The 21,059-nt window shown below is 35.3% G+C and overlaps 1 protein-coding gene across 1 annotated transcript; it reads right to left on the reverse strand.

Annotated features, from left to right (window-relative positions):
* Nucleotides 1-2,633: 2,633 nt before the first annotated feature.
* Nucleotides 2,634-20,709, reverse strand: LOC136817289 (V-type proton ATPase subunit H-like). The gene is given in 14 exon segments (XM_067073628.1): nt 2,634-2,769; nt 3,227-3,328; nt 5,461-5,507; nt 5,954-6,032; nt 9,383-9,483; nt 10,197-10,240; nt 10,243-10,264; nt 10,699-10,783; nt 11,134-11,241; nt 11,602-11,699; nt 12,157-12,465; nt 13,939-14,114; nt 15,909-16,047; nt 20,639-20,709. Coding segments are annotated over 13 exon segments (1,362 nt in total). The 5' UTR covers nt 15,982-16,047; nt 20,639-20,709; the 3' UTR covers nt 2,634-2,651.
* Between the last annotated feature and the right edge of the window lie 350 nt (nt 20,710-21,059).

Raw genomic sequence — 21,059 nt, forward strand, 5'->3', positions numbered from 1 at the left:
TCAAAATTTTAAAAATTGTTGACCTCCTACACCGGGCTCCTACCTACCCCTGCCCTTTCTAGTAGTAGTAGTAGAAACTTAAAAATTCAAACCCACATCCTTAAGATTTTGACAAATTGGTACGATGACTCGAAGGCTGTGTACCCGCAGGGGGGGGGAGGACTCGTTACCTAAACGACATGTGCAATTAACCGGACCCTTATGAGCAGTGAAAAGGTACCCACGGGAGGGGGGCACTCATATGGTCCGACCTACGGCATGTGCCACACTTAAGGGTAGGTTTTTTGAGACCCTTGAAATGCACTGTAAGGGTGTACTTTTGATAGAGTGCACTACAAGGGTTTTCTTTTAGCTGGATACACTATAAGGGTGTGTTGGGGGGGGGAGGGGGCTGCTGAATTATAAATCGGATGTACCTTTACAGTTTTGATTCGCACTCATTTTGATTTGTTTTGCACATTGTGAAATCTCAGTCTCACTTTTGTGGCTTCAGCAAAAAAAGATATGAAATCAAACTGAACTAGAAGGGTCAGAAACTTTCGGTAAAATGCACTGTGAGGGTACCTTTTCACTGCTCAACTGCACAACCGTTTCTCACCCTTACTAGGTTGTTTGGTTGCATATCTTATTTTGTTGAAGGCACCCAGAAATGAGCCTCTGACATATCGAAACAATGTTCGAAACAAATCAAAATGGGTGTCAAAACTAAATCAAATTTTCTAGCACCAACGGTTATCTAGCTAATGAGATTTACTTAACAGAGATTTACTTAAAGTAACAAATTTTCACATATATTTGCATGAAATATTTCAAGGCCAGAAAAGCTTGAATTTCAGTCTCAAAATAATTGGACACAGGTGATTGAACATGAATCATTGTAATTATTTTCTTTTACTTTAATATGATAATGAGTTTATAATTGCAAATAGAAAATAAAATATTTTTCTGAATAATATGCAAAAGAAATTAGCTATTTTTTGGGTATTTATTTCTATGTGGAATAGGTTTTACAAAAGCAGTGATAAACCATAGTCATTATAAAAACACTGGTCTGGAAACCTTTTGTCTCTTTTTATTGTTAAAAGATAGAGCTTACGTACCAAAATCGATTTATTTTGCAGACCTTTTGATCATCTGATTGGAAAATAGACCAATCCCAAGAGGAGATTTTGGTAACGTGATCAAAAACAAAAAGCTAAAACAATACATTGCCAGACCAGGGTTTTTATAATGACTATGGATAAACTAAATACGGTATGTAGTAGAGAAATGTTCACAGTTTGTGAACTGAACAAAGATTGAGGAGGGGAGGTAAGATATAAAAAGAATAATAATATAGGTCTGATTGCTTCAAGGATAAATTTAATTAATCTAAAAAAACGGGATGAGCTGGAGTTTTTACAAGATGCTTAACTGATTGGTTATTTTTAAACAATAGGGATGACGCGTTCTTTAGAAAAAGTAATAAAATCGTTTGCCTCAACACTTAACGACCAACAGAGTCATCAAAGAACTTGTAAAAACTCCAGCTTGACCCAAAAAAACTTCAATAAATTAAAATTGCCTGGTATAAAATATAATTTATAGTCCTAATTTTGTGTAAAAAACTTCTTTTTTATTCGTCATTCAAATTCAATATATTTGTACCAGTGCTAACATATTTAAATAATCATTCGATCTTGACTTGCTTACCCAGGAATTCCCTGAAAGATGAAAGATAAAATAAGGCTAGGACATTTTTCTACTTACTCAAATGTTCTAATTGGTGCCACAGTAAAAGAAAAGAGTCAAATGGGATACAGTAGACTCTTGATCATTCGAAACTCCAAGGGGGGATAAGAATTTACTTCGAATAAGCGGGATTTCGTATAAATGAAAAATTTGTTTTCCCACGAGATTCTCAACTTAACCTTAATAAGATGGAATTTTCTGAAGTAATCGAGGCATTGTGGTTGAGTTGAGCGTAATAAACACAGAATTTTTACTTATGCTTTTGGAAGAAAGAATAAGTTTGAAAAAATAGACCTTTACATAAGTTACATCAGGAACATCGCTTGCCTCGTATTCAAACAATTACCATGGTGATTATGTCCCTTGAGACAATAAATGATTCTTTTATAAATAGGAAGTAGTTTTAATAAAACTGCTGGAAGTTAATCACCATGGCAATAATTTCAAAACGAGACAAGTGATGTTCCCGACGTAATTTATGAAAAGGTCTATTGTTAACAGAAAAAACGTTTTTTAATCGTAGAAAATCAATCTCTCAATACGAAAAATTCGAATAACTGAGGGTGATTTAGCCTATAAATAGGCCCCAAGGGGAATAGAAATCGCTTCGAATAACTAATGAGACATTTTAAAATTAAGATTTTCAAAGATTATTTAGGCTGCTGGCATCCATTAACGGATTCGATGTGTTTTACCTGGGGTTTTGTAGAGGTTTGCGATTCAAATTAAAGATTATTAGGTATACGACGTATAAAAAGGGGGTAGAAACAAATACTACTACGAAAACAAGACATAGATCTACGACCTTTAACATCAAAAGCTGAATGTATTTTTGGATTATTGCAATGTTTTTGTCAAAAATTGGGTTTACTCGAAAAGAAGTCTGAATCACTCGCTAAAGAAACAGATGAACATAGCTCTTACCAATTATGAACCATAAGTTTTTGAACAGCTAAAAGTGCTTCATATTTTACTTGTTCGTTCTCATGACCCATTCGCTGCATCACCAACTCTTTGCATCCCAAAGCATCAAAAGCTCTACAGAAAAAAAAAACAATCAAGTGATACTTTTAAGGACCCACCTTGCTATTTAACAGAAAACATTAAATACATTAAATTCAGAAACATTTAATGATTCAAACTCGAGGAAATCTCAAAAAACCTTATTTTTGGGCATATTTTGGCCCAAAATCGGGCTCCGTCACATTCGAGGGTTTACCATTTTGATTCTTTGTGCAAAATATCGGATAATTGAATGAGTCAATCTGGAGAAAAGCTCATAACGAACAAACGGACGAACGAACGGACAACGGTTAATTTATAGGATCTCCACCGGGGTAGGTCCAAAAAAGAAATCAGGAAAATCTAATAAAAACCCCCAAAAAACCCCACTTTTTCCGGGACATTTCAAGGACCGAAAAACTTGGGTCCTTGGCGGGTTTTTATAAGATGATCCGACAATTCTAAACACTACTATGGCCAAGCCACTACTTACGGTTTAGCACGAGGGTAGTGTCGAATGAATTCACCCAAATCGTGGCATGCAACAGCTTGAATGATTGGATCAGTATTGAATTGCAACAACTTCACCAGAATCCTGTAGCGATGAAAGTAAAAGTATAAAGGTAAGAAAGTGGTGTACACATGAAGATGTTTTTTCAATATTTTTTTTTAATTCTGTACTTGATAATATAGGTTTGTCTCATGAGAAGCTTCGTATTTTACTTAGAAAACAAGCTAGATGCTGAATGGACCTACCTGATGATGAAAGTTAGATAGCAATGCAAGGAGGAAAATGAAAAAAAATCAGTCAGAAAACGCATATTGTTAGCGAAAATGCATAACGCAAGAAATTCATCATTGATTGATGGTGGGGGGAGAGGGAAGGGTTGTAGGGAAAAAATAGATAGAAAGTTCTGGTCGCAAAAATCAGTTTTATTGAAAATTGAATCATGCTTGATGGTGAGCATTGTTATCAATAATGTTTTTGTGTGAAAAACATAGAAATATAAGGAAAAAATCCAATGAAAATCTGCAAAAACAGCAATTTCCGGAATTTTCAACCGGAAAAAATTTTTTCTCAAAAATCGAAGTCGGCCATGTTTTGAGCATTGCGAAATACGCATCTTTATGCAAAAAATCAGAAAAAAATAAAAATAAAAAATGTCAAAAAACCGGTTTTCCGGCATATTTCCGGCATTTTCGGCCGGAAAAAAATGTTTTTCAAAAATCGGGCTCCGTCACATTTTAGGTATTGTCATATTGCGTCAGTGTGCAAAATTTCATAAAAAAATATAAAGTACAGCTCGAGAAATTCAAGAAATACTGTCTGAAACATGCTTGATGGTGGGCATTGCTATTAATAATGTTTTTGAATGAAAAAACTACCAATTATAAGGAAAAAGTCCAATGAAAATCTAGAAAAACGGCGATTTCCGGCATATTTCAGGCATTTTCCGCCGGAAAAAATTTTTTCTCAAGAATTGGACTCGGCCATGATTTGGACATTGTTAATACGCATCTTTGGGCGCAAAATCAGAAAAAACGTTTTCCGGCATATTTCCGGCATTTTCGGCCGGAAATGAATTTTTTTCGAAAATCGGGCTTCGTCACAATTTAGGTATTACCATTTTGCATCAGTGTGAAAAATTTCATGAAAAAATATAAAGTACAGCTCAAGAAATTCAAGAAACACCGTTTTTCCGGCGAAAATCGGCTATTCCGGCGATTTTCAGAAAGTTCCGGCTTCAAATATCAGTTTTATTGACAATTGAATCATGCTTGATCGTGGACATCCCTATTAATAATATTTTTGTGTGAAAAAACAACGAAATATAAGGAAAAAGTCCGATGAAAATCTGCAAAAACGGCGATTTCCGGCATATTTCCGGCATTTTCGACCGGAAAAATTTTTTTCTCAAAAATCGGACACGGCTAATTTGGGCATTGCTAATACGCATCTTTGTGCAAAAAATCAGAAAAAACTAATGATGAAATCTTGAGAATATGCCAAAAAAACGGTTTTTCCGGCATATTTCCGGCATTTTCGGCCGGAAATGAATTTTTTTCGAAAATCGGGCTCCGTCACATTTTGGGCATTGGCATTTTGCATCATTGTGCCAAAAATCAGAAAAAACTAATGAGCCAATCCTGAGAAAAGCTGGTAACAAACGGACGGACGAACGAACGGATGGACGGACAGAGGTTAATTTATAGGACCTCCAGGTAGGTCCAATAAATGTGTTTTTAATATATATGTATATTAATATATGCTGGATGGCATGGCTTATTGATTGATAATGAAGATAAGAAAGGTTTAACACAATCCAAGCTGATTCGCAGGTTCCCTTTTTTGATAGTTTTTTTACCCGAAGGTAGGGGAGAGATTCTATCTTATATTCCAATGGTGTATTGGCGGCCGCCCACACTAAAGCTCTGAAGGGACAGGCCAAATTACTACCAATGTAGAAATCGCCCGACATAGAAAGCAAAGCGTGCCGTAGCAAATTTCCACATCTGGTATCAGCTAAGTAGAAATGCCATCTTCATTTTTCCCTCAATTTCTTTATTTCCACCCCCCTGATTTTTGTTTGATTATTCGACAAAAAGCAGAATGGCATCGAGTATCAATTTTTAGTAATTTTTGATGACCCTCACACCGTAAACAAATTTTTAATCAATACGGCCAGAAATATCTCTTATCACAGATGACAGGGATAAAAGTCTTACTTTAGGAGTTCGTAATTCTTTTCGCAGATCTTGATTGCATTTTCGCGCTAAAAATTGGAAAAAAACATGATCGTAAAAGTCAAATGCCAAGTAAATGTGCAAAGTTCCCATATGCAATTGCGTAAAGTCAAGTCGGGATGGTAAAGAGAAGGGGAGTAATTTACCCAACAATGTCATTCCAAAGATATTTAGCCCAAAATAAACATTGTTTTGGAAAAAAAAACTATCAGATATCAAATTCATAATTTAAGCTAGGTACATACCCAATTTGGTTTTAGTGACTAAAATTGGATAGATAAGTAAGATGGTTGGATAATAGCCTAATAATCTATGACTTACAGTCTTTTGATGGTTTTAAATCCGAACTGAACAGAAAATTGGAAGGAGCGGAGACCCCTGGTTTCACTTTCTGACGCTTTAGACCACTCGGCCACCACACCTCCACCTCCTTCTCGCTTATTTCGAAAACCTTAAAGGTAAAATATAAGCATACCCAGAATTTTTCCTCTCTGTGGACAGGACTCCATTCTAATCGACCAGATTTCACTTCTGCGACATACTCATCCCAAGTGCTGTAAAAAAACAATAAAAATGAATCAAGCTACTAAAGCAAGCTGTTCCAGAAATATTTCGTACAAGGATTTGACCTTTTCGGCAGTTTATTAACGAGTTTATGTATCTACTCTTTGGCTTTGAGGAAGAATGACTGGCTTGAAATGAAAAGTTATATCCCGTATTTTTAACCCACAAAAACAAGAACAGCGTGAGCGCTGATTTACCGTCGTCCTCAGTCAGTCAGGATCTAGGAAAATTAACCGTCTTTGGTTCAGAAAAGACAGGTACAAACTCGCTATTGTTTTTTTTTGGGGGGGAAGGTAGTAGTACTTTACATGTTATCTTGTTGTAACTTTGACCTAAGATCGACCAAAACGTTGCTTTGGTTATCAAATTACATACATTAGCTAGATGTTTTACTCTAACTTTCAAGAAGCTAAATTTTAGTTCTAAATTTTAAAATCTTATATCGAGGAAAAGTACAAAAAATCAAAAGATGTTAGTTTAAAAAAATGTTTGTCAGCCGAAATAGACATTTTTTAGAATCGCTAAGATTTGATTACATCTAACTTACACCATCAGTATAAGAAATGTACTTTTTTTAAGATGCTAAAAATAGGATTAAAGTTATTCCCCGTTTGCGTCAAAACCCCATAGTCATAATCTTATCTAAATAAAAAGCTTATTATTAAAAGGTCAACGATAAACGTTATATAGGCTTTTCTTGTTCATGAGAATAATTTCATAAGAACATGAGTACACTTAAATTTGAACAAAATCTAAGAACAAATTAATCAAACAATTCCGTTCTCAGATTTCAGAAATGGCTTAAAAAATACTGATTTCAGACCCCTTTGAAGTAGTCAATAAGTAAATTTAATTGAAGTTTAACATAATAATAGTCTAACTTTTTATACCGATACATCATGATTAAGAGCAGTGGAGCCTCAGCCAAAAATTACTGGTTCTTATATAAAGTAAAAAGTGCAATTTTTTGACCTATGTGTTTTTATTGATCTTAAAACTGATGACGCTAGTTTCTAGATCACCTTTCAGTCTATTTGATCCTCACAAAAAACAAAATAAACAGATTAGCTTTCTTTCCCCCTTGCTACGATATATAAAGTCTTTTGTCAATGCTAGACGTGATACTTAGTCCAGATGAAAGCTCAAGTAAAGTATCATTTTTAAAACTTTCTTTGGCTTTGATATTTTAAAATTTTATGTTGACTTCAATGAAATAAGATCAGTAACTTGGCAACTATGCTTGAGCTAAAGTATCATGTCATGGTCACAGAAAGTATTGAATTTTGAGAAAATAAAGCTGATATATTTTGATATAATTTTACGACTTTAAAGCTTCTACTCGCACCAAGAATCCAAGGATTATAGTAAAATGGACGAAAATGGAAAAATCTCTTAACGTTAGCGGTCCAAAAAACACACTTTTGATTTGAAAACATTTTTTAAAACGTTGGTTCAAATTTTCGATCCAATCATTAAAGCTTCTTTCTAATAACTACTTTATTCCACTTTTTAGCAGTTATTTAAAATAAAGCAGAACGAATCATACAGAGTGATGATGCAGTGCAAAAAGGTGACCGTAATTTTACTGCTATTTGTAGTTTCTACAACAAGCGGATTTTGGATTGATTTTAGACACCCGGGAGGGTTATCATGCGATGCGGTTATCAAGACAACTGTCAGCATTTTATTGGACAGTTATGATGACGCCGATGCTGAAGAACCAAAGAAGTTCGATTTTTATCGCCGATTGTTAAGGTATGTGTCAGACGAGCTGTTATGGTCAGTTGTGTGTACCGATATCGAGATTTATTCACCACTAACCAGTCAGTTTGTACGTTTGAATAAAAGAGACGTGCGCGGGTTTTTTTATTACGAGTTTGAACAATACAGCGCAATGGAAGATGGCGATGTGGTAAACTTAATTGATGATTTGCCAAGAGAACGTGATTCCGAGACTAGAGTCTTGTTTTACTTGGACGCTAAAACGAGTGACTCTGATGGTAGGAAGAAGGTGATGAAAGAATTAAAGTCACTTCAGAAATCAGGGTACGATATTATAACCATGTGTCTCATTTCTGAAGCTAACCAGGCGTGCCAAAAATATGATTGGCTGCCAAAACATCATGTGATTCCTTATTTGGATCTAGAGTCTGGGTTCGATTATAATTTCAAAAAGGTCGTTGTTGACGTAATAAAAAATCCAGCTTTCGACCGGTTGAATTTGTTCAGTGATTTGAAATCTGACTGTCAAACTACTCCCTCCTACAGAAAAGTAGATGTCTATGTTTGGGCCTCGCAAGAGACAAGCGTTGTTTCATTGCTGCTGTTAGATTTTCTGGATCGCAAACTGTCGAAAGCTCAAGTTTACGGAGTGACCTTCTCAAATCGACCCGGTAAAGAGTGGTATCTGTCAAAATTGTATTCTGATAGAGTTTACTATCCAACAAGCGAAGAAGTATTAAAGGCTATCGATGACAAGAATAATACAGCTATCCATATTGATATTAAGGATTTAACGAGCACTGTTCAACAAAATGCTACAGCCTCATTACCCAGGGTACAGAAAGTAGTTGTGGATGAGAAAACCCAGGGTTCACCAAAGATGAAAAATGACGGCGTGATTTACATGGTGGAAGAAGATCTGGATAATGAAACATTCTATAGAATGTTGATTGGACGAATGAATAAACTGTTGTGTGGTAATAATGAAATAGAATAAAATAGTAATAAAACTCTTTATAAATAAAAGACAATAAAACTTTCTATTCAGAGCTCTATTGCAAGTAATTTAAAAATGACAGTCAACATTCAAAATTCTTTGAAATGATTGGGTATTCTTATCTTACTCGTTGACGAGAGAAGATCAATTTCAAAGGAAATGTGATATTTAAAGAAACCAATCAAAATATTGAGACGGTATTTATCAGTAACTGTAGTAAACACCAATCGTCAAAAATCACCAGATTGCTTAGACACATTATCTTTAACTAGTTTTTACATGTAAACAGATTTTGATTTTTAATATTCTTCAAATTATATTTTTTTGATTCAAATAAGAAATCCTGCATTATTTTCAATCTTCAATCTTTGCTGGGCCAATGAAACTCGGTAATCAGGCTCTGACCAGTCTGGCTCAGAATATTTGTCTTAGTTTTTATAAGCAAAAGTTGCCTAAAAATCGCCCGAAGGCCCCCCAAAATACATTCCTATGAGATTCAACCAAAGATCAAAACTTCGGCAAAGCCTCAACAGATCTTGATCAAATCTTGATTTTGAAATTCTCCAGCTTACCCTACTTTGTGAATGATAACAAACAAACAGACATATAGACAAATTATACCTTAAATCTTGAACACTGTGGGATAGTTTTTCACTGATGAATTCCAGGTCTTCTTTGATGTCTTCATCTCCCCACGTTTTGTTGATCAACACATTGAAAACCTAAAAGAAAGAATAGGTGATTTTAAGATTTATAATCTAACGAGATGAGTAAGAAAGTTTGCAACCGTAGTTGAAGGCGAGGACCTGAGAGCTCCCATATCTTTAGCTACTGTATATTCTCCTGAAGCAACGAGACGGCGTCGCCACTCGTTTCCCTGGATTTCTCAACTTATCGTCTCCCTTCAGTTGATGAGCATCAAGCAGAGCTACATTAAAGGTTTTGTTTTTAAATAAGAGTGATAACGTTTGCTTAATCATCAATTTAAATCTACAAGCTTTTCCACATTGGATCGATACGGATGTGGAGCAAGATTGGTCAGAAAAAGGAAAAGAAAAACATTTTTTGCTTATATAAGCATAATATAACAATAGGTAGACACCTCCTGATATGATGTCCTGATATGAAATATGAAACGGGAATATGAAACGGGAACACTTATGTAAAAACAAAACCTTTAAGTATAATTTTATATGGATTGTTTGGTATGGCCCGGGTGGAAGTCGATGCTTAAGGAATAATTGCTCATTCACAATCACATCATTCAGAGATCTTTTCCGATTCAGGGCGAGCTAGACGAAGATAAAGGCGGAACATACTCTGACTGACAGAATTTCAGGCTTTAAGTAGCAGCTGGAAATTGGGTCTTTTCCATATAAGTTCCTCTTTTCTATCTAGATGGAAATCTCAAAAGTGTTCAAGACTTGGCACTTACCGGTAACAGCTTGCTTTGAATAAGTGCAACGCATGCATTTTTGATTGTTCAGGCTTCTCTAACAAATTCTAAGACAAAAAGTAAAAATTAGTGATAATCAATCAAACAACAAAAACTAAATACAATTTCAAATCTCCCTTTTTTAAGTCAGCCTCCCTTCACCCCACTCAATTCTATTTGAATATTTCAACCATCCAAAAAATGTTTATTCAAGAGAGCAAAAATTATTAGATTTCTCAAAGTGTTACAGTCTGTGATTAAACTGAACTTGAATTTTCTCAGACTGTAATGTAATTGCAGGGTTCACACAATGATAACACATTTTTTGAAAGCCTACATTTTCTGATCGAACCCTGTGCTGGTTGAATTACTACAGCAAAATCTGAAAAGCAACTTCTAGGAAAGAATATTTACATTTTTGAGAAATAGGCTGGCTTAAATTCTTTAATAGAAAGTGTTATATATAGAATTATAGTTTTTAATTTTTGAGTTGGAGACTTACTCTGAAGGTTGCAATGATGATCCTGGTGACTTTTTCTTTCTGCGAAGTCCTCAAAATGTCCGCCATTACTGGAATAACATTATTTCTAAAAGGATTGAAAAAATGTTGGAAATTATCCCAACCCATGATAACTTTAAGATATTATTATATAATACGCTCAGTATCTCAGGATAATCTTAAGTATAGTTGCAAAATACCAGTTATAAATTATCAATCAAATTAAGTCTTGGAACGATATACGTTACCACAGTAGAGTTTTTGATAACTTCCATTTGCACACCCCTTAAAACTCTGTCAAACTGCAAGCAAATTGAACACCTGTCCATCAAAATTCATCCCTGAGAGAATTCAAAATTTATCCTTGGGGTAGTGAAAGTTTAAACTCAGGAAATTTAAATTTTATGGAAGGTCCCAAACAACTGAACATTGACTTACTCTCCAATTCGTCCAGCAATTTCAACATTGAAAGATAACATCCAAATACAGAAAATGAATTGGTATTGGAGCTGAAATCCAAGATTACTCAGAAGCACCGATACCAAGCTAAAAAAGAATCGAAATAACTCGTTTTCAGAACATTATTTTTTCTTACCCTAAGATACCCATACAGATATATGGTCACATGAAAGCAAAAAGCTGATTGATTACGTACTGCTAAGATTGCTAAAAGCTCATAAGCCGAGAAATACAGGTGTAAAACTCCAAAGGGACGATATTATATTAAAGAATTGCTCCTTAAAAGTTGGATAGACATTGAATAATGACAGTCAAAATCTACCAAAATGTTTTGTATTACTAGAAATTCTTTTATTTCAGATAGCTGAAACACAAATATCTTAAGACTATAGTTATCTATCTGTAGGCCAAAAATAAAACTCTCAAATATCCTTTCGAATAACAAACCTGTCAACACCATCAGCATTTACGAATGGTAATCTGTACTCGTCCACGCGTAACACCCATTGCAAACATTCAGCAGCACTTTGTAAGTAGTCATTGCTCTGGAATAAATAAAGGAAATTTAACAACGGGTTAGTATGAACCATTGTTTCAATTGCTTTATAATGCTGATGCTGTAGTACATATTATATAGAAAATCAAACATTTTCTCCTGTCAGACTTACAAACTTCAAAGCTTCACTCATTTTCCTTTTAGAAAGACGACGCCACAATGAGGCTGTCTTTTGAAAAGCTAATTGTTAACTTTACTGCTAGCTTGTTGGTAGAATGACACTATGAGAAGTATACCTATCAAAAATCTAAAACTTGACAGTGGTCCTGGACTGGGGTTTCCTAGGTTATTTTGTTTTGAGTTCAAATGTTCAAAAGAAAATTCATCTAGATGCTGACAGGTTTGAGCAGGTTTATATTCAGCCCAAATCTCTTTCAGGGGGTCAATAATCGTAATTCAATGTGGAAAACCCAATGGATAAACTCATAAAACAGGAAATAGCTTACTGGTACTGAAAATTGACCTTTCAACCATGTCAAATAAAATACTAAATCTGAATCCGGCATCTTTGTTTTACTGAACGTAGACAATTTAGCTAACAATCGGCTGGCCACGTGCATAATGATCTGATCGTCACGATTCAACAAATTCTTCAATGGTGGCCAGACGTTGAAATTGTGTTTCGCAGCAGTTTGGTGTATTATTTTGACCCTGTCTTTGTCGACGAGTAGAAGATCGTCAAGCATGACTAGGACGTATTGGATGACATGCTCCTTGGCTACTTCACGGATTAGAGTCATCATTGTGCAGATACACTGAAAAAAAAATGAAAATATTGACTGGGGGTGATCTTGTTATGGAAAATATATTCTTTTCTATGGTAGGCACATACCGGGTGCACCAAAAAAAGTATACAACTTTGCCGAGACATTGTGAGCTTCAGGATTTAATTTTTTTGTTGATTCTTTTTTTATTGTATAGAGGGTACTCTAACTTGAATTTTGAGCTATTATACATTAAAGATTTGAAAACGTAGTCCGAAAATTATTTCAAAAAAACTGACTTTTTTTTAATGTCGAAATTTCAAAAAACCATCAAAAACAGCGAGCAAACTTTTCTCTTGCGGTTACCTTGTTTACACATAAAAATACCAAAAAATGCAACTGTGTTCATCAAAACTCGTCACGGAATTTAAGAATATGGTAAGAGAAGCTATTCCCATGTAAGATAATATTTTTAGAAAAGCTAAAAAAATTTTTTGGAAATCTCCAAGGTTTTGATGTTATGTGTGTGCTATATGTGAGAAAATTTTTGAAAAAAATAGATCACAATTCCTCGACTAGTTGTTCAAAGAACTTGGGTCTACATTGAGTTTGATAGTGTTGGAAATGTTCATGTCATGCAAATAAGATGGGAAAACTGTTGTTATAAAATATAAAATAAGAGAAAAAAGAATAAAAGAAATAATGAAATTGTTTTTTTGTCATTTTGTCTTATTTATAGCGTGATTGATGTTTTCAATGATTATTTGAAATTTCGACCTGGAAAAAAAGTTAGTTTTTTGGAAATAACTTTCGAACTGCTTTTTCAAATTTAATGTATAATAGCTCAAAATTCAAGTTAGAGCATCCTCTATACAATAAAAAAAGAATGAACAAAAAATTTAAATCTTGAAGCTCACAATATCTCAACAAACCTGTATACTTTTTTTTGGTGCACCCGGTAGACTAATATTAATACTAGCAATACACTCTTCTCGAGATGCATAATAAATTTATTGTTGTCCTCGTTTTCAAACAGATTTCATTGCTATGAAATTATACATTTAAACCAATTTAAATTCCCAAAAGGCAAATTAACTCTAAAACAAAAGTACTTGAAATTCAAAATGTCTCATGAGGTGTAAACAACACAATTATCATTGTGAATATGTAATTTTATAGCAATGAAATCTGTTTGAAAACGAGGACAACAATAAATTTATGCATCTCGAGAAGAGTGTATTAGCTAATATTAAGTTTAACAAGGTTCAGATCAGTTGTTCTTATTTTCGTTACTATCCTCATTGATATTCTAAAAATACTCTTGATACTATATTACTTAGTTGACTCTATCATTTTCTCCAAAAACACTGATAGCCTTAAATTAATGTAACAACTTTTTCTCATAAAAATATGTATTGAAGAATGTTTCTTGATCTAGCAATCTAAAGATAAAAAGAATCATTAAAAATTGTGCAGAAAAGTATGTCACAATGAGTGTGAATTTTTTTTGCTAAACACACTTGCCTGTTCCGGATCCTTTTCAAAGAGTTGTTTCTTTCCTTCCAAATTTTGTTTATCATAGTGGCTAATGAATTGGTAATCAGCCTGACTGATCATGTTTCCTTGCTGGTAAGACTCCCAATTAATGTGATAAGACCGGATCTCCAACAGCTTGCCTTCAAGACGACTCAAAATAACACCTGTGAAAAATGGAAAAAATATTATGGGCTCTGATATCAAAGACCTATAAATTACATCACAGTACTGCCAGGGATTTTTCCAAGCACTTTGATCTGGGGCCGTATTTTAGATTGAGTTTCTAATGCCTGAAAGGGCATCATTGATGAAGCTGCGGGTCTGAGGGCGCTTTGAAGCTCCTAGTGGGTTCAGAGAGCTATGTCTCAAAAAATTTTGAATATGTAGATTGTATTAGTTATTTTTGCGTATAAACAACATAAAGGTTAAATTCTCCTTAAAAATTTTTTGGGATTGAGTTTCAAGAACTTAATCTTAGATTGAGTAACTTAATCTTAGATTGAGTATTTGAGTATTTTGGCTAGTATACCTGAGTATATACAGTCATAAAAAAATGCTTAGAAAATTCCTGACTGCATAGTAAGCCCGGGGGGGGGGGCACTTAGGCAAAAATAGGTACGGGGACGTGCCGCTGGTCAGGGTACCTTTTTCAGTGTTGCAGAATTACTGACAGGGTATCTAAAATTGCAAAATCCTGATCTGACAGGGGCGCAATTTCATGATGTGTGTCTGACAGGGTCTGTTTTTGCCGTTTTTGCATGTAGAGTTCTTTTGCAAATCGTTTTGACGCGGCGGTGAGCAGACTCCTGGCGAGGGGCAAACAGCTTTTTGCAAATACTTATCGCACGGCCAACACAGGCGCTTTGCTGCTGTTGTCTCGCACCACACGCCCGCCATTGCGCCCTCTTAAAGGGATCGAGGCTAATTTCAAAGATACCTCTATTGAACTATTTAGAATAAATGTTCAGCTGAATAGTGGTACTAACAACATTGTTTCCGGAAATTTTTTTGAAAATTGTATTCTTTTCGAGTTCGAAATCGAAGACTTCTGAGTCTTGCAGGGATCGTGCATCTCCCACACAAAGCGCCAGTAATGCTAGAGCGGGAATCTGAATCTTATGTGATCCTACGGTAATCCTGGAAACGGATATCTGAAATTTATCTACGTTCATTATTACGTTTTTTGAAACTTTAGCATTCTATTTGTTCTTGTACATCTATAATATTGTATGACCTTTCTAGCTTTGAAACACATTTTGTGGAAGTAGAGAGTGATGATTTTGAATAATATTAAAGATATGTTTACTTTGTAATTTCATAACTCTCGTCGTCGATTCTTTTGGTCGGTTTTCCAGGTATTGAGGTTTAATGTTTATGCAATGCTGTAGTTTTTTAGCCTGGAAATGTTGATATCACGTTATATTTTACGAAAAACGCGAAAAACGTGTATAAAGAGTAGGTTTTTAACATAGAATCTGACAGGGTAGGTTTTCCAGGGTAGAATCTGACAGGGTATAGGTTTTTCACAGTAGAATCTGACAGGGTAGGTTTTTCATCGAATTTTTCTTCTGACAGGGTCTATTTTTCATCAAATTTCATTTCTGACAGGATCGACTTTTGAAACTCCAGCGGCACGTCCCCGTCGGTCGTCAAGGTCAGTGCCCCCCCCCCGGGATAGTAAGCTTGGATTCATATGAGTTTACCAGTCCAAGATTCTATGTATCATAAAGCCGGAGCATTCCGCTATACAGAAGAAGACACACTTCTGGAAATTTATCTAAATCATTGCGGTTCTCAATTAGAAAAAATATTGCTACTTTTAACTACATTTCAGCATTTAATATGTACATCCAAAATACCAATCAATTTCCATACAGTGTAAACCATCGCTACTCTAATTTTGTCTAATGTATGAATTCTAATGAGAGTGTATTCAAGAAGCTTTTTAACACACATACCTTTTTGTGAGTTGTCTTGCATGTAAGCCAAATCATCACGGTAGACAGCATAGTCAGCTGAGTATGTTGTCATCTCGAAGATGTCCGAGTCCACCTTTCTCACCAGTAGTCAAGACTTTTTGCTCTTTTTTTTCGTACACTAAAAATAAGGTTTTTTAATTCAAACTGGATTCTGAAAAGACGATGAGAAATACTTGTTACTTTATAATAAAACACATATCATATCATGTTGTATGAGTAGGGAATGCAGAGCTTAAAAGTTGGAAAGAGTAGAAAACATGCTGACAGAACATACTTTGTGGGACCGTCTCTGGACATAAAATGTGAAGAAGTAAAAGTAAATAGAGACCAATACAAACAGTAAAAAAGTGTAAATTTTTATAAGTGAAAGGAAATTGTTATCTCCAAATAACAACACTTATTGGTAACAATTTTAAGTAATAGCTATATAAAGGCTATCATAGGAAACAATTTCTTCAGGAATTTAATCCGTGATCCTAAGGTGTAGGCTATTTCTCAACTCTTTGAAGGAAGCAGGAATTTGATGCGAGAGTTAGATTGTCAACAAAGTGCCGTAAAAAATCATTGAATTAAAGAGGAACTTTAAATCTAAAATATTTTCATTTTGAAGAATTTGTGCAAAAAAGTGAAACATGGTAAAGCTTCGTTTTTTATTGGTTCAATCGAAATAGGGGATTTGGAAAGTTTTCTATGTTTGTTTTTTTGCACAAACCGCTGTAACTATGGGCGAGCACCCCATTGATGATGATGTTGGCTCGAAATCAAAAGTGAAACCATTGAAAATGAAAGTAAAATCAACCCACACTCCAAATTCCGTAATCTTGATATAAGAGTTTAAGCATAGACTGTATGGGGAATACTTCTGTCAATATGTGTATTATGTGTAAACTATTAAGCATTTTATTGTTGGAATAGAAAAGAGAAAAGAGGTATCTTTTCTAGCCTAATTATCAGCTGTCAGGGGGTGTAAAAAGAATGTGAGAGCTTATTTGTATCAAAAGCAAAAGACACAGATTTTACCAAGCTGCCCGTCTACGGCTCGCGCAACATAAAATCACTCTTGCCCCAAAGTTCCCGCACAGATTTTATTTGTGAAACACTTTTGATTTCAGTGCCGTGAAGATGTTACAAGATGGCAGAGGTTTTTGTACAGAAATTTCCAAAAAAATGGAACTTCAAAATGGAATATGGCCAGGCCCAATTGATTGTTTGGTTTGTGTCCTATTTAGAAGCTTTTAAAAATGGGTCAGTCGGTCGGTAGCTAAAATTGGAACCTTTTGGAACCTTCACAGTAGGGCTGACAGTTAGTTGATCTTAAAGTGGCTGTATTTTTCTGTGTGTTTTAGTCAGAGAGTTGTTGTAATACATTTTTTTGCTCAGAATTTCATGCTCTTTCAGATGGTACCAATCATTTTTGTTTATATTGACTTTAGAAATCAGCTATTTTCCTACCCCTTATTTTCCCTTGCAGTTTTGCCTATGGCGTCACTGTTTTGGCCTAATCCGCGTCCTCCCTCTCAAAAAATATCTTGTAATATACTGTTCTTTGGAATAGACTAGAAATGGTTAGGTCGTAAAAAAGATGTCACGGGACCCAAGGCTTGGCCCCCAACTAGAAAGCCCGGATCCATAAAGGCAAGCCCCGGGTGTTCTTTTCTTAAGGAATACAGCCGCAACTCGTGGTTACACGGGAACATTTGTGCCACTCGCCTCACACAATATAATGGTGTAAGCTGTGCCTTATTTTTAGTTTCGTTTCTGTGCCTGAAGTGGAAGTTGTTTAGGGTCTTTTCCCGTTAAGTGTGGCGTCTTTGAATATGGACGTTGCCCCTTATAAAGAAAGAACCGCAGAGATTGTTGATCACATGAAAAGGAAGAAAGAAGGATTTGATCTCTCAGACTCAAAATAAAACATTTTTTCTCAAATACTTTGAGTCGGTCGAAGGACACGAACCAAACTATTAATTGGGCCTGGCCTATCTGAAAAACTACTAAAGGTTGAAAAATAAGTGACCCGTCATTTTTTTCTGAGGATAAGGGCTTTTTATTAAACTTGCTTTGACATTTTGAAATGAGTTTGAAATTTCGACTGACCTTCCTACTAATAATATAAAAGTCGTTTTACTTGGGAAATGCAATCGATTATTTAATAAAAGTGGTTTAATGGAAATACTACAAGAGATTTAATTTTAACAGTTTTTTTCCTTGGAACTACACGAGATTATTTGTGAGAGCTTTTGACGACACTTTGTTTTCGAGGACCTTTTTCAGCTTTTGAAGTACCCAAACGAAGTATTGCACACATAGTACTGGTCTCGACGAGATGAGTGGAGGATGCAGCAGAGCTTTGAGCTACTTCCAAGTATTCCAAGTAAGTAAACTGGTGCAGGCGAGTACCCTCAAATTCCCTGTCCTCTGTTCCCAGGCGGGACCCCCCCAGCAGAGCCGCCATCCCGACACAGGAGGTACAGGTACCATGAGTGGTCCTAAATCCGACAGCCCTGCCTAAATCCGACCCCCCAAATAACTAATGAAAAAAATTCTATGTTTACAAACATTCCTTCTCCATGTTGAACAATAAACTATTGCAAGAACTCTTGAAACAAAATATCTAACAAAATGACTATATGTCAAGATGTCAATTAAATGTGATAAAAAAATTGTGAGATGTAAAAATAATTGCTCTCTTATTTTTAATCCGTTGCTCGTGTTTAAAAGGTTAACAATTTTGTAATAAAAAAATATATTTTGTATACTGTAAGAAGCAATTATTGTTATTTGGTTCAATTGGTTTAGTGTATCAAATCTCTCAGTTTATAGTTGACACTTTGGTATCTTCATTACTGTAATTTATAGTCTAATAGAACTTTTTTTAAAGAGATCACCCTGTTGAATAATTATATGTAGTCCAGCATAAAAACAATGATACAGCCATGCATAATTACTGTTTCATTCATATTGTAACAAATTATGCATGGCTATATCATTGTTTTTATGCTACGACCAGATAAATTCTACTTGGTGTCTGTCATGGCTAACCTGCACGTAAGAAATACAGTCAACTTTCAAGGGGAATGGGATCGAAAATTAGACGTCATATATGAGAGTTTCTTGTTGACGGTGACTTTTATATTGTCAAGCGTCAACTGATTAATGTTGTACCCATTCTGATGTTTTAGACCCTTTATTGTAAGAGCTGAAATCTTCTGAGCAAAAGTGTGAGAGGGAAGACAATTTTTCTGAAATTGTATCAAACCTTGCCTTCTTTGTTATAACTGGAACGACTAAATAATTTCAACAGGAGGGGCCTCTTTAAAAAAAGGTATATGTCGACAACCCTCCTCTAATTCCGACACCCTATTTATCAGCTGAAATTAATAGAAAGGTTGAAACTGTTAAAAGAATTGCTTGGTGGTCAGAGAGGAATAATCCTTTTTCAATCAGTGATTCAAGCATGTTTCAAGCATTCATATCATTCCTTTCTCTAAAAAAGGGTGTCGGAATTAGACGAGCAGTTACATCAATATGCCTTCTTACCTGTCTTTAAAAATATAAATAAAAGTAATCACGGAAAAGGACGCGAAAAAAAAAGTCATAAGTGTGAGAACAGAGTAATCAAACTCGTTAGAAAAAGTACCATTAGAAGTCATAAAAAATCAACCTGAATAAATGCAATCGGAATCCCAGAGAACTTCATAATTCCCCAAACAACATTACATTACTATGTCAAACTCCCATTACATAAATTTTACAATTACGTCAGAGTAGACTACGCTCGCCACCGAAGAGGTTTATTTGGAAAGGGTAATTACATTTTATTGTTCGCTTCTTTTTTAAAGATTGGCCGGGTTGGAAAAGTATGAATTTCTTTGTACATATTTTACCAGGACCCTGCCGACGCACCGGACTGTCCGGTGTATTTGTCCGGTGGCAAAAAGTATCCTTTCGCTGCGTCCGGTGTCAGTCCGGTGTTGCCTACAGGGAATTTTGGACGCCGGACATTTATGAAACAAAAAATTAAGAAGCACCGGCGGACGCACCGGACTGGTCATGTCCGGTGTTTTGATTGTCCGGTGGGAAAAAATATCCTTCTCCAACACCGGACATCCGACTTCCTTAAGTCCGGTGTAGAAATTGTCCGGTGGTAAAAAAAATTCTCATTTTACACCGGACTTTCGCGTGTCCGGTGTTCATTAAGTCCGGTGCGTCGGCAGGGTCCTATTTTACCTACCCCAAATATTTAGGAGGCTGAGTTTTAAACGAATCGTCAAGTTGAAACGAACGATAAATGTATCAAGGTATGTTTTATTTACCCCCTGGTGACTTAACAAAAGAGACTTAACTCGATGTTACAATCCAATTATTGAAAGTTTGTCTCGGCCTTTTTATAATGATGAGCGAGACATGTACGTTCTCTGATTATGCAATTTTCATATTGACATTTTCGAGGCATTTTGATGTAACTGACAAGGGATGTCGATATTAGACCAACTTACGATACGTCACAGCAAAAGGTTTGTTTTTATTTTAGTTTGTATATTTGAAAAACCCCATCGGATTTAGGCAGGGCTGTCGGATTTATTCAGGACCACTCATGATGATACTCAATTAAGAAGAATCGTTTTCATCCTTGGGAAATACAACAGATTACATTACATTATTTCGCAGACTGTACTGTCTTGCATAAAAACATTAAAATACTTACTTACCACCAGTAACCAGACAAAACATCAGATAATATGGTTTCTGAGACCAAGTTAGGTCAGCGAGGAGGACTTAAAACACATACAGGTAGTTTTTGATCGTGTGACAAGCTGCTCAATTTTGTTTTGGTTTGATATAAAATTGGTAAAATTCGGTATCTACACAAAACTGGTAAAAGGTTTTATTTGAGAATTTTTGAAATATTTAACTTAGAGACCGAGTACCTTCAAAGTGGCATCGTCGGGCCGAGTAAGACGAAAAGGCCGTATAGGGGATTTTATTCCGAATTTACTCCACGCACTGCGTGTCATTTTAACCGAATTAAAAAACCGAGCTAGGATGTAGGAAAAAACCAGTCATCCCGAGTTATGACATAATTTTTTACTTAATGATGTCATTTTACATTTCACAACTCATACTCCGAAA

Source organism: Clytia hemisphaerica, unplaced genomic scaffold (genome assembly GCF_902728285.1).
Source record: "Clytia hemisphaerica strain Z4C2 unplaced genomic scaffold, Clytia hemisphaerica genome assembly, whole genome shotgun sequence".
NCBI lineage: Eukaryota > Metazoa > Cnidaria > Hydrozoa > Leptothecata > Clytiidae > Clytia > Clytia hemisphaerica.